Source organism: Tachypleus tridentatus, chromosome 9 (genome assembly GCF_004210375.1).
Source record: "Tachypleus tridentatus isolate NWPU-2018 chromosome 9, ASM421037v1, whole genome shotgun sequence".
Taxonomy (NCBI): Eukaryota; Metazoa; Arthropoda; class Merostomata; order Xiphosura; family Limulidae; genus Tachypleus; species Tachypleus tridentatus.
The window spans coordinates 131270429-131287272 of NC_134833.1; the positions used below are offsets into that span (position 1 = coordinate 131270429).

The 16844-nt window shown below is 29.4% G+C and overlaps 1 protein-coding gene across 1 annotated transcript in view; it reads left to right on the top strand.

Annotated features, from left to right (window-relative positions):
- Positions 1-16844, top strand: part of LOC143227488 (uncharacterized) — a 457070-nt gene that overhangs the window by 299039 nt on the left and 141187 nt on the right. The window contains 15 exon segments of the mRNA XM_076458930.1: positions 98-241; positions 1654-1908; positions 2422-2565; positions 5012-5269; positions 5963-6106; positions 6420-6674; positions 7429-7572; positions 7950-8207; positions 8576-8719; positions 9184-9458; positions 10286-10406; positions 11216-11313; positions 12593-12767; positions 14109-14252; positions 15853-16119. Of these exon segments, the coding sequence (XP_076315045.1) occupies positions 98-241; positions 1654-1908; positions 2422-2565; positions 5012-5269; positions 5963-6106; positions 6420-6674; positions 7429-7572; positions 7950-8207; positions 8576-8719; positions 9184-9458; positions 10286-10406; positions 11216-11313; positions 12593-12767; positions 14109-14252; positions 15853-16119 (2826 nt within the window).

Sequence of the window (16844 nt, forward strand, 5' to 3'; positions counted from 1 at the left end):
AATTATTCTTGAATGTATTTGTATTAGCCATATTATTTTCAAATAATAAAATGAAAAGATAAATAGTTACTGTTTTTTTGTCCTGTTTTTCTTTAAGGTCATCGATTGAGAACAACACACGATTTTGGATATGTTGCACTAGATATTCTTTATGCTTATCCAGAAGACACAGGAACTTACATGTGTAAAGCTGTAAATGAGTTAGGTGAGGCTGTTGTGACATGCTTCATCAAAATTCAAGGTAAATATCTGTGTACATTTTTTCTAGTTCCCAAGAGTTTATTTTTGAAAAAATAAAAAAAATTTTAATGGTATTAATAATAACAATAATAATAATAATAATAACAGTAGAAAATTTCATTTTTCTAGCTACCTATTAAAGAATGTGACTTCTCCAATACATTGTATGTTATCTCCTATGAATGTTTCATTTAAACATCACAGACACATAGAAAGTGAAGACTTGGAAACATCACAATTACATCTCATGTTAACCATTCAAAGACTTAATTGAAACTTAACTAGATTTGAAAAAATGCGGTTGGTTTCTATCTATTTCTCAATAAAAACATACACATCACATATCATTGAGTAAAAAAAATTGTCATTCATCTGTAATAGTACATTGATAGGTAAAAAATACTGAAAGATTAATGCTCAGATATATTATAAAAGCACAGTATTCAACATATACACAAAATTCTAAACTAGTGACAGTAGGTCAGTACAAACATGCAAAATAAAAATAATATATATTGTAAATACACGTGCTCTTGAAAGGGGAAAAATATCTGTGAATTATTGCATTGTGTCAGCATAAAAATGGTTTACACATTTGTTCCCTTTACATTAGGCCTTATAAAGGAAGATAATCGATGTGATTTCAATTTGTACAAGTATATTATAGGTATTTACTAACTAGAGAAATCGCAGAGTGCAATTTATTCATTTTTTTTCTATGTATAAGAAGTTTCAAAATTATTACATCTGTGTATTTCTGTAAATCTATGACATTACAAAAAAGTATTTCTTACACCAAAATTAGTTTACAAAATTTGAATGTTGGAAGAAGACAAATTTTAATTCTTATACTTTATAGTAGGGCTGTTTTGTTTAATTAAGATGACTTCTTTTATTTTGCATTTGTTGATGTTTTGTTTTTGCTTAAAATTACAGTGCTTTGAACAGACATACTGTTATTTTTTTGAGTTGGAATGATGATAAACATGGCAGGTTGCTTTTATTTTGTTCAGTGCCTCTGCTTTCTAAGCTTCTTCTAGTTTCTCTAGAGTTTTTGGACAGTCACAGCTGTCATCTTTATTGTATATATAGTATGTTCTGCTAACTAGCAAGTATTTGTTATATATACATGTATATAATGTCTCACTTACATCTTCAAAAAATGCTCAAGATAATGTGGTACCTGTGACCATTCAGAAATATATACGACATATTATAAAAATGACATAACACAAGCACCAAATTGTGATCATAAAGTGATGTTACAGATATGTGTCGTTTTTGTTGGGAAGTTCTAGAAATATGATTTTAGTTTCCATAAAAAGGGATTCAATTAAACAATGCTCCAAAGTAAAATTAGTTTGAGATACAAATTAAATTCCATATTTATATACTTTTTTGTATCGACTGTAGGTCGAAGAAGTGTGTATTATGACACCCAACATCCAGAAGGATTGGAAAAAATCAAGGAACTAGAATGTCAGCCTAAGTATCAACCAGTAGAAGTGGAGGAACAACCAATTTCATGCCCATACTTTACACTTGAACTAAAAGGGACCACAGAGCTTGTGGAAGGACAGAATGGGCACTTAGAATGTCGGGTAGAGCCAGCTCATGATTCAAACCTTCAGGTGGAAGTGCTACATAATGGCAGACCTCTAGATGCTGGTGAATACCTTATATTATTAGACGCTTCAGTTTTGTACATATTACATTGTAAAATGAGATGTTATTTAAAAATTTCATATTTAACTACCATGAACTAACTTCTTATAAAATTAATTTTTTCAGCACAGCTAATTAAAATTAAATGAGAGAAATTCTAGTCATAGTTTCAATAATGCAAGTGCTAAATTTAGATCTCTGTTTAGTATCACGTTATCATAATGCTGTTTCAGGCAGATAAATTATGCTATGAAATTATCAGTAGATTATGTGTTCATTTTATTGGTGTGTGTGTAATATGAGATTCTTGTATTTGTTTTGTTGTTTAGTCTTGTTTGTAAAAACCTGTTTTTTTTTATGCAAAGTAACAGTACGTGTACCCTTGTGCATTATTGTAATAACTTTCTACCTATTTATTGTATAACAGTACTTGATATTTATTTATTAGTCTACATGTAACGTTTAAAAATATGCTTTTGTTATGAAATTTAATTGCTTATTTTTACTTGTCCTTAGGCTCTCGTTTTCATGTGACCTTTGATTTTGGATATGTTGCCCTGGATATTAAACATGTGCTGCCTGAAGACACAGGAATATTTACTGTAAAGGCTAAGAATAATTTTGGAGAAGCTACCAGCTCCATTAACATCAACGTTCAAGGTGGGGTGTTAAGTAATGTTTTTGTATTTGAATCTCAATGAATAGCATTTAAACTGTGTAAGTTTAAAAGTTACTTGCTTTACTTGTTATGATGAAATGTTAATTAATTGGTCAATTTTCATGTTTGCCTTACCAGCCTTACTCAGGACACAAACTGTTGATATAGAATGCAAGGTGTATAACAATTTTTATGTTTTGTGCTAAATTTCTAAAGAGAAAAGAGTAGAAAAACACATGTAAATGCATACAAATAAGGTTATGAAACATTTTAGGTAAAATATACAAATCTCCATAAATTTGTGATTGTTAAGAAAACTAATGCTTGATACTTTATATTATTTTACAATATCTTAAGTCTTTATTTTTCTATGTCATTAAAGACATTCTAATATTTTCTTTGTATCTATAAATATATGATAGAACTTAAAATACAATTTGCAGCCTTCTTCAAACTCGTGGTTTAACCATGGACAGTCCTTTTTCATGTGTTCTCACCAACACATTTATGACCCATATCAAAATGCAAGCAGTGAAAAACACATTTCATCCTGGTACTGATATAACAATGACGCTTTTGTTGGTTTCATTTCTATTAAATACATGCACAATTTCTTTGAACACTTAAACTCCATTCACCCTAACATTATGTTCATCATTTAGTACAAAAATAATAATCAGTTATGATTTTTTTAACATCAACATTTTTATATCTTACACACAATTCAACACAAATATTCAACAAATATCCATTCACAGGCCTTTAATTTCCCTGGAATTCTACCCACGAACCCAAACAAAAAATTGATACCTTTTAAACACAGCTTCAAGACGTTATTCAACTGACTACATAGATGAAGGAATCAACCTTATAAACCATTCATTTATTCACACCAATTAATTTCCATCAAGTATTGTTGAAAAAAGTTTCACATAACCACCAGTACAAAAACCTCAAAATGCAACTCACAAACAAAATTTACCCTAATAAACCAAACAACGATACATTTACTCTGCACATTTTAATTCATCATGAAATCAGCTCAAAAAGAATTCAAACTTGGTAAAAAACTTATGATTAAATATAAAATTCTTATTGACTTCAAATTCACAGAGAAACCTAAACTAAGACCATCACTAAATAAAAATTGTGTAGAATCACACAGTACTAACATGATTTATAAAACGGCATACAATAACTGTCCAGAAACTCAACAGAAACCAGAAGAAACTTGGAAAGCAGATCCACTGAACATAATAAAAAAACCCTGTCATGTTTACCATTATTGCAACTCAAAAAATTAACAGTATGTCTGTTCAAAGCACTCTAATTTCAAGCAAAAACAAAACATCAACAAATGCAAAATAAAGGAAGTGATCTTTAAACAAAACAGCCCTACTCTAAACTGACATTCCATGGTACCAAGATACATTTACTAAGCTGGTCATCTGACCTCTCTTTATCTTTCTGTGTCTATGTAAACGACTTTTACCTAATAATAACAAAGCTTGTCAAAATATTGTATGTTTGTAATACTTTCTTTCTACCTATTCAAGCTGACCCTAAACTTTATTAATTTACAGCTTATTATTAAATCCTGTAAGCTACCTGTTTTCACAAATAAATGGTGGGATTTTGTGTCAGTATTTCTTTTTATATCAAGGAAGTTAGCCTATTTAAAAATGATAGGTTTATTATAAACTATATTAATTGCTGTGAAATATAGTTTATGTTTCTTATTTTTAGTTATTGATAGTAACATAAATAAAAAAACTGGTACAGTTACAACAATGATAAAATCTGAAAATACAAATTTGTTTGAAATATGGTGTAATGGAACAAAAGAATCACGTGTTCAGAGTTTCAGTCAAGCCTTTTTCATAAGATCAAGCTGGAAATCTTAAAATTCTCTGCAAAAGTTATGAGATGAAACTTTGACACAATTTTACTGATTTTTGTATTGTTAGTTTTAGTCACAGAATGTATATATTTTTTCTATTTGAAAAATCATGTGTTATTGTCTTACATACATCAAAGAAATGTTTGGATTTTTTCTATGTATTAACAGTATGTAAAACATTGTGATATTTGTGTATGTTTTAACCCTGATAGAAGTGATATTGCCATTGACGTTTTGTTTAATCATGTTTTATTAAATTGTATTCCCTAGGACTTTGTTGGTTATAGGGTCCTTAGTAAGGTATGAGTGTTATACAAAAAATATAAACAAGCATAACACTAGTATTCTCATTAATTGCACTAGGGGCACTTTTTAATTTTAACATAGAGAATAAATTTATTTCACCAGACATTTTAACCAAGTTCATTATACTAAGTATTTTAACAAGTGTAAACATAAACTTACTCAATAAGATGCAATATCTAAAACCCACTATTAAAGAATGATATAAAAACAAGTCGCAATTATCTTATATCATGGTTATTTAGGAAAGACCAGTATCATTATGGAAACCCAACATCCCGAAGGTTTAGTGAAGATCCAGGAACTGGAAGATGAATCTCGTCAACGTCGTGATGTGTATGTTGAGCCACGAACATTTCAACGACCAGTGTTTACAGCTCCCTTGCAAAATTTGGATAACCTTGTGGAAGGACAAGAAGCACATTTAGAGTGCCGCTTAATCCCTGTTGGTGACCCCACACTAAAGGTGGAATGGTTTTGTAATGAGAAACCTTTACAACCAAGTAAGTAAACAATCTATTATAGATATATCAAATAACAGAAGTTTAGTTTACATTTGAAGGTGAAGAGAGTGAACTAAATACAAATTCCTGTGACTACTGAAATTCTTAAAACCTGCTTCTAGAAATCTTTTTGAAGATTTTGCACATAGTGAATAGGAACCATCAGCTTGGTTATTGTGTTAACTTATGTTATCTTCTGTTGTGTAGTATTATTTGAACTATTATTTTACATTTGATACTTCTCTATTTATGCACAGAGTATCTCTAAACATGGAAAATATTTGATATAGTTAAATACAAACAAAGAACATTGTATTTAGATAAGATGTAATATATTGGTAAAAGTCCACTTTATAGAAACGTAATGCATTCATTAAGAAACAAACACTGGACTTTCTTATGTGTAATTCGTTCTGTTATTTTCACAGAAATTAAAGGATATACTTTTCCTATAGTGATAAACATTACATTCATGTATTTTCACATATTGTAATCAAGCGTCAAGATGCTGCAAAGTATTTTTGTTTTCATGTTTAGGGTCTTTTTTGTTTCTGTAAACTAAAAGATATAAACAGTGATAAAGAATTCGTTTAAACTTGACATATGGATGATTAATAATAAAATGATAACTATCAGTATAAGTTTGTACAAATAGATATTTGTTGTTTCTATATTATGCTTGTAATTCCCCAGGTTCTCGAGCTAAGACAGCTCATGACTTTGGCTATGTAGCTCTTTATATCCAATATGTACGGCCTGATGATACAGGTGTTTATATGTGTCGTGCATCGAATGAACTGGGTGAAGCTGTCACGACTGCATCAGTCAAAGTCAAATGTAGGTACAGTTTTTAACTCTTTGGTTTGGTTTTCATTTTGAACTAGATATTTATGCTTATAAATGGGCCCTGAAATATTGGTATTATTTAAAAGCATAAACAAGTGTATTTAATGTCTAACCTTGATAGAGAGTTGGCTCAGTTCAGCCAAAGGTTTATGTAGTGGTGTAAAACAACTACAACTAAACTAATGGTAGATGTGTCTGGTCAAATCTATCTACTTCAAAAGTGTAAAACTAAATATACTTTTTGTGAAACGTTGATTTGCAAAAGAAAATTTAAAATTTGTTTTTTTATCTTTAATTTTTTCAGCTAAAACCTCAATATTGTTAGAAACACAACATCCCGAAGGTCTTGAGAAGATCCAGGAACTAGAAACTGCCAAAATTCGAACTGGCCCAGAGGAACCAGAAAGAGTTTTTGAGAAGCCTGTGTTTACCATGCCTCTCACTGGTCCTCAAGAGCTTGTTGAGGGACAACCTGCTCACTTTGAATGCCGAGTTGTACCTGTTGGTGATCCTAATCTGAAATTTGAGTGGTATGTGAATGGAATGGAACTCAAGACAGGTTAGTTACCTGCATTTGAAAATGTATCTTTAGTTTTAAATAAATTTGACTTGCTCATACCTTTTTAATTTTGTGTAGCAGATATTTTGTTAATTATCAACAGTGTTTCAATTTGCCCCTTGTTTTATGCAGTTAAGATACAAGGAAAAATCACTGACAAAACAAAAGGAACAAAATTATAAAAATAGTTTTCACTTTACTAGGTATACAGTGGCTGATATCTAAACTATTAACACTTATCAAGGATCTTTTCTTGGAAAAATCTCATGATCATGTCAGTTTGTGTTTCCTAAAAATATTATTAAAACTATTGTTTTATGTCATATTTTAATAAGCAGTATTCTTTTCAATGTGAAGAAATTAAGAGATTAGGAAATGTTCATATGTGTGGATGTGTGTATATATATATTCATCATATTAGTTTAATACATAGAATAAATCAACTGAGCTGTTACTTAGATGTATGTATATTTGGCTTTCACATTATACCATATGTAGTGGTCTTCATGAGAAGGACTGAAATTTACTAGTAGTAAACTGTATTATATTGGAAAGATGATAATCAGTTTTTTTTACATGCAGTCAAGAAAAATTTACAATGTTTCAGACTGATTGTCTGTCAATACAGTTATCATAGTTTACATTTTCGGTAGACTTCACATCTTCCGAGATTTATGTCAGAAACAGTTACTTCAGTACTAAAAGAATTTTTCATTAAAAGTTCAACAAAGGTTATTTGTATTGATTTGAATAGGTACCAGGATTCAAGAGACTCATGATTTTGGGTTAGTGAGCCTTAATGTTATGTCTACAATCCCTGAAGATTCAGGAGTGTACATGTGTAAAGCAATCAACTTAGCAGGTGAAGCTGTCACCACGTCTTCCATCAAAGTGAAAAGTAAGCCACACATATCATGCTTTATGTTGGTAAAACAATATAAGGTTTTAAACATTTTTTTTATACTTTTGATATTTATTTTATCTCCTGCAGAGAACTGTGAAAACTAATTTCAAAAACTTCCTTTTTCCAAGGTCATTAGTTGTGTTTGAAAAGTTTAATTGAGACAGGTATGAGCTTTAAGACTAATTCATCTGTTCTTCAGATCATTATGTGTTAAGTCAATTTGTCAGATGTATAATGTGTGTGGAATACAATAAATATTTATTCTATCCTTTTTTTATATAACATACATTATGATTAAGATTCACATTTTCAACTTTTATGTATTTTTGAAGCATTATTTGTTTCAACACAGTTCTACTTTTGATTTCTAGGTCGTCAGAGAGTTCTTGAAGAAAGCCAGCATCCCGAAGCTCATAGAAAAACTCAAAAGTTTGAGCTTGATTCATCTCGTATTCCTGAAGTTTGGTGGGATGCTGGACCTGCTACAAGACCTGTTTTTACAAAACACTTGATTAACCAAGAAAAACTTATAGAAGGGCAAAATGTCCATCTTGAAGCCAGGGTAGAGCCTGCAAATGATGAGAAACTGAAGGTGGAATGGTACAAGAACAGTAAAGCCATAATATCAGGTGAGTTGTTTTTTCTTAATTGATAATTCTTTTAATGTTAAAATTTTCTTTGGCATAGATATGTGGTAACAATCTGCAATATGTTAAATCACACTAACACAGAAACTAGGTGTAAATTGAATAAAGAAAATATAGTTTTCAAGTTTTGTATAAGTAAATTAAGCTTGCATATTCTAACCAGGAAATATAAGCATGCTTTACCAATCCTAAACATTTTCATTAAAATGACATAGAGGCATTGATACCTGTTGAAGTTACATGTGTAACATCTAAGGAACAAAACGTTAAGATTATTTATAAGCTATCAGGGTTTTATCAGTAATATTAAAAGGCAGAAGTTATATCTACTTCATTTGAAATATTTTTAGGCACAAGAATAAAAACAACATTTGATTTTGGTTTTGTATCATTGGACATCATTGGAATAAGGCCTGATGATTCTGGTATTTATACTTGCCGAGCAGTGAATGAAGCTGGAGAAACTATTTCAACTTGCACTATCAAGGTTGAAGGTACTTGTTTTAAAGGTTCTTTACTGAACTCAAATCTCTTTGTGGTTTTTAATCATTATTGTATAATATTATACACATCAGCTCAAATTAGGTAGTAAAACTCATGCCTTAGCCAGTTGAATATCTAGTTTTTGAGCTATGTTAGCTCTCATCAACCCAGTTAAGTTGATGGTGAAGAATATCACCAAAGTGAGGAAGCAACATATTCATAAGTGGCTTATTAGATTCATATTAACATGAGAAATAGTGAATTGTATGAATTTTAAACTATTCCAGGATTTTCAGTAATTTTTTTTGTAAATTAAAAATTGCACTGGATGTGCTATGTATAGTGTATTACATATTTCAAAAGCATATGAAGCATAATTGTCTTCTACTTAATTACATTATGGAAATGTTTGTAAATTTTCTGACTAGCTTTCTCTATTATTATTAACATTAACATCTTCTGCCATTATTTCAAGGTCGTGAAGGAGTTTTACTTGGAAGCCAACATCCAGAGAGTCTCCAGAAAATCCAACAGCTGGAAACTAGTGTCATGCTTGAACCTGAGTTTGTGGAGCCATTGTTTGAAGTCCCCGTATTTACAACACACTTAAATAATCTGGAGCATAGAGAAGGAGAATCAGCACATTTCCATTGTCGGGTGGAACCGGCCAAAGATCCAACTCTCACGGTTGATTTTCTAGTCAATGGAAAACCTCTTCCAGCAGGTAATAAAACTTACCAACAAATATATGATTTAATGAATTATCCCTTTTTATTTTATTGTGTAGCTATAGTCAATAATCATATAATTTTTTTAGAAACACTTCTGTATGAATAAGATGCAAATATATTTTTTCATGTGTCAAAGTATCTTTTTTTTGAAAGTGGTAATAACCATTCATTAAAGACCAGTTGTTATAAGGATGATATGACTTCATGTGACAATGACACCGTGATAGGGTTGTGAAATAGTAGTATACTGTAAAAAATGTAGTCTTTCAATCAGTAAAATAATTAATATCGAAGTAAAGTTTTCTGTAAATTTGCTAAGTTGTTGAAAGCAATGTTTTAAATTAGTGATATCAGATGTAATCATAATCTTCACTCTGGAATTCAAAAACAACAGCAGAGGGTTTCAGGGATACGTTTTCTATCACAAAGTGGATAAAAGAAGATATGTTATTTGTGAACATTTAAAGAGAGTCAATTAAAGATTTAAGTTTTGCATAACTTCAATCACTGTAAAGTTTATGCACTGAAACAGTAAATCATGTTTTTCTTAGAAAATGAGTTTTAGGTACTGAGTATGAACATTCTTCCTCATAAAGAATTTGATAACATTGCAAAATTTCTGTATTTCTCATACATGTGTTAAGTTAATGTTTCAGAAACACTTTCTAGAGGCAAAAAACAACAGTTGCTATTCCATTTTTTTAAGTAATGATGTTTTCAGATATCTCAGAAATGTACTGTCCATTTAAACTAGAAGTAACAGTACAGTTTAAAAATGTTTTCTTGTATTTTGTTTATAAATTAGTATACACTGTTTCTTGTAGCTGCAAAATTCATGGTTAAAAGGACTTTGGCTTCATTACACTGGATATTTCTTGTGTCTACACCAGAGATGCTGGCATTTACACATGCCGAGCTACCAACAGCAAAGGCCAAGCTGTCACTACAGGCTCACTAAAAGTTCACGGTTAGTAACAGTTTATTTTGAGGAATTACTTTAATTATTTATGTATAAAGTAACTAATTATATTATGTTCTTTTAAATATTAAGAAGTACAAAACAGAAAAGTTTCTTTCAGTAATCCAGTTAAACCTAGTGTAACATTAATGGTTAATGCACATTAATTATCATAATTATTGTTTGTTGAAGCTGCAAGTCTGGCTGTTTAAGAACAAGCTTTCTCTATTCCATACACAATAAATTGTTTAAAGTATTTAAGCTTCTTCATTGAAACCGTTTCATATAGTATGTATATATACATTTGTGCAAAATAGTTTTAGAAGTAAACGTTTATATTGGTAACGTGTTTTCTAAATGTTGTTTTTATAAATACTCCCTGACAAAAGTTTAGTCTAAATCAGTGAAGTTATAGATTCACTGTCATATAGCATGCAGTAACAACTTGTAAAAAGATGAAATAATTATTTCTTAATATATAGGATGTTGAAGTAGTAGTAGACTAAAACTTAGTATTTTAATCAGTTCTGTTCTGTGTTAAATGTTCCATTTACATGAGTAAAATTGTTTGAACATTTATGGAAAAAAGACTAAGGGGTCGAGCAGTGGTTGAAATTAAAATTTAAATGCAGCTTGACCAAGAATTTGTAAAGCGTATATACAGAATTATCATTTGTTCCTATGAAAACGTTTTTTAAGAACAATATTATTCATCTTTCAGATATATGTGTAATGTAATCCACTGATTTCTATTGTTTTATTGTTTTTAAATAACCACAGTTACAGTACAATAAGTCCATTTATACCCCTATATACAGGTAAAGAAGATATTATCTATGGAACTCAACATCCTATGGGTGAAGTTGGGTTATCCCGAGTGCAGCAAGTGGAAGAAGCTTACCTCAGTAGATACCAGGTATATAATAAATAAAACATGGTTTTATATAGAACTATTGCTAATTCATTTGTTTTTCATATTAACTGTTATCATTATTCTATGTAAAAAAGTATTTTCTCATTTGGGTGGAATATTAATGACATGTTGATATAACTTAATTGAGAAAAAATACTGAAATCTACAATGTTTTATATCTTTGTGTGTGAAGTAAATTTACAGTTTTAATACCTCTCCAAAGGTACATGTTTTTAAAAGCTGAATAAAGGGTGTAGTTTAATGAAAAATACAGCCTGTGGAACTGTTTTTGCTACCATAGAAAAAGTCTCACGATGCAAAAACATCTTAAACTTTTATACAGAGAATTAATGCAGTTTAACAGTAGTACCCATTTAGAAGTAAAAGTTTATTGTAAGGAAAGTAAATATTATATTTTTATTGGTTGTTCAAAGTAAATGTTTTTGTAAAATAGAATTTATTTTCTTCATCGTTTATGTGGTTAGTTTTTCCCTTTTTCTTTACTAACACTTTGGAAGTAAGGGAGGAATATAGGCATAGTATGTATCTTTTATCCTGTATTTTTACTTTCACAATATTACAAAATTATTACTTGATATTTGTTAGATAAAAATAATAATTACTTTTACTAAATAAAACATTACAATTTGAAAACTCTAAACTATATTGAGAATTGGTCAAGCTTGGTCTAAATCTGATTGCTTGCAATACTTATAAATAGCAATTTTTTAATAAAAAGTTTTAATGGTATTAAATGTATTTGTAACACAGACAGACAGATAGGAGAATTGAGTATGTAATTTTGAGGTCATTTTTATTTGACTAGAAGTAAACATTAATACAGAAACATAAAAACTAGTGTGAAGTACAATTCATTTTGCTTGAGTATATTTTGGCTTTGCCTTGTCTGAAACTGTATGAACGTACTATAAAATATGCTTATTTAAATCTTTATAATTTATTTTATAGGGAGAACTAGTGTGTATCAGTATGTGATAAGTACCAAAATTTGGCTTTAAAACAGTTGTTAACTTTGATACAGGCACGTATATATTTACTTGCACATTTGAAAGCTAGTCTTCATTTATATTTTCATCTTTCATTTTCTTTTTTTCGTCAGTTTCAAATTGTACACATTCCATGTTATTGATTATTTCCACCTCTTACTTGTGTATAATGTTGGTATTAACTGGTCAGAAGGTTAAGTGAAATCTGGTTGCTTTCTTATCAAAAAAAAACTTTGTCATTTCATTCACTCAATATCATTTTTTATGGAAATTAGGTTCCAATGGAAGAGGTAGAGCAAGTGTTTCCAAAGCCTGTGTTTGTTGAGCCGTTACAAGCTAACTTCAATGTGAATGAAGGGGAAGGGCTTCGACTTCAGTGTCGTTATGAGCCCTCTGCTGACCCCAAACTTGTAATCGAATGGTTCTTTAATGGAAAGTCTTTAGAACTAGGTCAGTTATCATAAATATAAACATACAAAAATAATGTAGATTTTCTTGCTTGTATTTGTTGTATGCTGTGTAATAGAAAAGTACTACAAAGCAATGGTAGGTTTAAAGTAGCTAATCAGATTCTGTTAACAATATTCTAAAATCTTCTAATGTTTCAACTGTTAGTCTTAGGGATATTATAAAATTGGGTTTGATACTTAACAGACAGATTCTCTACATGTAAACTTATTTGGAAGATAATAATAAAATGAAGTACCTAGAACTGAGTCTGTTTTGATAAGAGTTAGTGTGAATGAAATTTTATATAGTTCTTATTTATGGATTTTATTGTATTGAGCTATAGCATTTAGCATTTAAAAAGTAGTTCTATCCTATAATATACTAGAAGATGATGGAAGTGTTACTTATTGTCTGTCATCACTTCAATAATTTCATGAAGATAACGTTCAAAAACTTTTCCTTGTTATTTTAGTTTTTCTCATTCCTTCTATATATAGTACAAAAATAATTAGAAATATTAATTTTAATTTGGAGTACTTAATATTTTTAAGGAACTGTTAGTCAAATAGCCTTTAGTAAACATCATATTGTATGAAAACTTTGCTTTGAATAATTTGTGATATTAAAAATTTGAACTTTAATATTACATCTCAATATTATATTCCTAGTCTAAGAATGCAACTGTTGTTTTGATCAAGAGGGAATTTACTTTAGGTTTAGATAAAGGTTTAATAGTATTATATTTTTGTGATAAAACATAGAGGCACTGCTCAGCTCTACTTTGTTTATGAAAAAATAGTGATCAAAATTTTTCTACATGCAAAGTTTGAAAAAATTAACACTTCTTTTTTTCTCTTAAACATTAAAATTTTCAACAATCATTGAATTAAGTGACTTAAATGAACATGAAAACATTAGCTCTTCACAATTAAGAGAAAAAACTATGGAGGTTAAATAAAAGGAAAGTTATGCATTAATAAATGTTACAAAAAACATTACCTAAATTAACAAGCTATTTTAGTTGGTAATAGGTAACACTATCTTATTTAGGAATAATGAAATTTGTATAAAGAGAAGTTTTTGAAAATGATGCTATTTTTATTGACTATTTCAAATTGTTTATTGTTTTAATTTTATTTTTATCTTTAAGATGAATGAATTGACCAATGCCCACATGTAATAATTTACAAAAATGCTGATGTTGGAGAAAAGGGTCTATGTTGAATTTTCAGCTTAACCTTTTGTTTTTCTAAGTGAATTATTAATTGTTAATGAAGACTGTAATGATGTAATCTTAATCCATAAATGAATGACATTGTATATTTACCACCTTGCATGTAGCATCTCGTTTCACAAGTACCAGTGATTTTGGACAAGTCACTCTAGCAATATCGGACCTCTGGCCAAGAGACTCAGGTGTTTATACATGCCGTGCACATAACAATGCAGGTGAAGCCTTCACATCGACAACCATTCAGTGTATTGGTAAGTTTTCATTTATTATGTAACAGCATTCTGTTCAGCTATATTTCCAAAGGTTTTGATTTATTTTGTGGTCATTTCAGATTCATCATTCTTTGAAAAAATATTTGTGGAAGTAACATATCACCTTAAAATATTACTCAGTTGAAGTATTAGAAGCAATATATTAAGATGATTTTATATCTTCAGGTGTATCTGAATAATTTTTTGTTACATTGTTTTTGTTAAATTCTTGTTGCTTCGTAACATACAAGGTTAATGTTACTGATAGTAACTGACCTGGTCAATTTTACCATTCTTTAAATATGCAGTTGTATTAAATAAGTTGTTTCTGCAGCTAATAAGAAAATACATTTCAATAATATTTTTTATCTTACTCTTTGTCTTTATATCTGTCTGAATTGATTAGTAACATAGTGTTTTGGCAGTGCTAGCACTGAAGGTATATATTGTAGCCAGAATGTTTTAAATGTTGGAAGTCATCATACTTTACTGCTGGAATTACTTAATGAAATTTTAGACACAAGCAAATGTGCTGAACATTTTATACTATTTATGAACTGGTTACTGAGTAGTATAATGTCCTTTGTTGATTTATGACATTTTACCAGTTTCCTGTTTGTTTAATTTCTTGTTAAGCACAAAGCAGCATAATGGGTTATCTGTTCTGTACCCATTGCAGGTATCAAAACACAATTTTTTAGCATATTGAATGATAAGTGTTACTGCTGAGCCATTGTAAATATAAATTTCCTATCATTTCATTTTCAATTATTTTCTTGTGAATGGAAATTATATATTATGCTTATATATTTTAATTGACAACATATGCAAATCTAGCTTATATAATGTTTGGTAGAAAGGAATTTGAATTTCTAAATTTCTACAAACATTCCTTGTAGTAAACTGTTACATGAAAATTCTAGTTAACTTTTCAAACAGATAAGAAATAAATGAATAAACACATTATTTCTTTATATTTTTTGGTAGAATTTTTACTTAATGAACATATTATATTTTGTAGAGGTAGAACATTACTAAACAAACACATTTTATATTTTTAAGAGATACAAGTGAGAAACCTTGCACAACAAACAGAATCTATTTTGTGATGACAAGAAATCCACTTGAAGTAAAAATGTATTCTCAAGATAGCTGGTACGGGTATTAAACTTTAATTAAAATAAAGTACAGAATAATGTTTCAACCTTCTTAGGTCATCTTCAGATTAACCAGCCATCTTGAGAAAACAGAATATATCTTTATGCTATGTGTAGGTGGAACTTTTAAAGAACAACTCTATATTATATTTTCAGTTTTGTACAAATAAAAATTTGATGAAGTGATCACATTATGTTTTGTGCAGGTAGAACTTTTACTGAGCAAGCATGCTATATGTAGTTTTTTTATTAGTTTAATGTTTTGTATTAGCTCATAAACCAGTCATTTTATGAAATTCTTTTATTAATCCAATGTTTTAATAGAAAAGCAAAGTATATCATTTACCATGAATTAAATGCTTCACTGAATGGAAGCTACTATGTAGCTGCCAGCAGTTTTTTTTTCCCTTCTTTTGAATAAACATTTTTCACTCTTCAAATAGGAAAAAGCTTTATCTATGAAGGAACACTCCATCCTGAAGGAGAACGAGGACTTGAGAAGATCCAGGATCTGGAGGAGTCTCTGGCTAGACTACCTGAAAGAGCACTTTCTGTGGAGGAGGGACACTCTCCTGTCTTTACATCTCAGTTCCAAAACTTAACAAATCTCAGTGAGGGAGACATTGCTCACTTTGAGGCAACACTAACACCAGCAAGTGATCAAACTATGGTTGTGGAATGGTTTTTCAATGAAGAGCCCCTTAAAGCTGGTAAGTTTTGTATAAATTTCTTATATTTGACATAAAATCAGTTTTTTAAAATTTAATCGTAAGAGTGTATGGGTGTTTTAAATAAAATATTATTGATTATAACACATTCTAAGTACTTATTACTTCTGAATTTTGATGCAGGTTTATTTCTTTATGTTTAAGTCTCTCTTTTTAATAATGATAATTGTTTGGTTTGCATGGAAAAGATAATTTACAAAGAAAAATTAATTTTTTTGTGTGGATATTTATAGTCAATTTTATAAATAAACTTGGTTCCTCACACATTTTACCTATCTGAGACAACACCAGGTGAAATGAATAAAGAAGGAACCACTGTATCTTCTGTTATTTTTTAGTATTTTTTAAAAAATTAAGTGTAGAATTAAAGTAAATTCTGTTCATACAGAATACATGTTGCTAAAATGTATTAGTATGTTTAGAGTTGATAGAGCCAACAATATTTAGATCAGGTTTTAGTAATTACATCATACATTTCTGTACATATTCGTGATATAACATGTTTTACTTAAAACACAATATATTTCATGGCATGGAAATATATTTAATTTTAACAGAAATGTTTTTATTAAATATATATAATTGATTTTTCCACATTAATTGTGTCTTTCTCTTTTATATTTATGAGATTTTTCAATTCTCTAGTTTCATTGAACTGTTAATTTGACTTTTGGATATTTATGCATTTTGAATTAAATATTGAAATA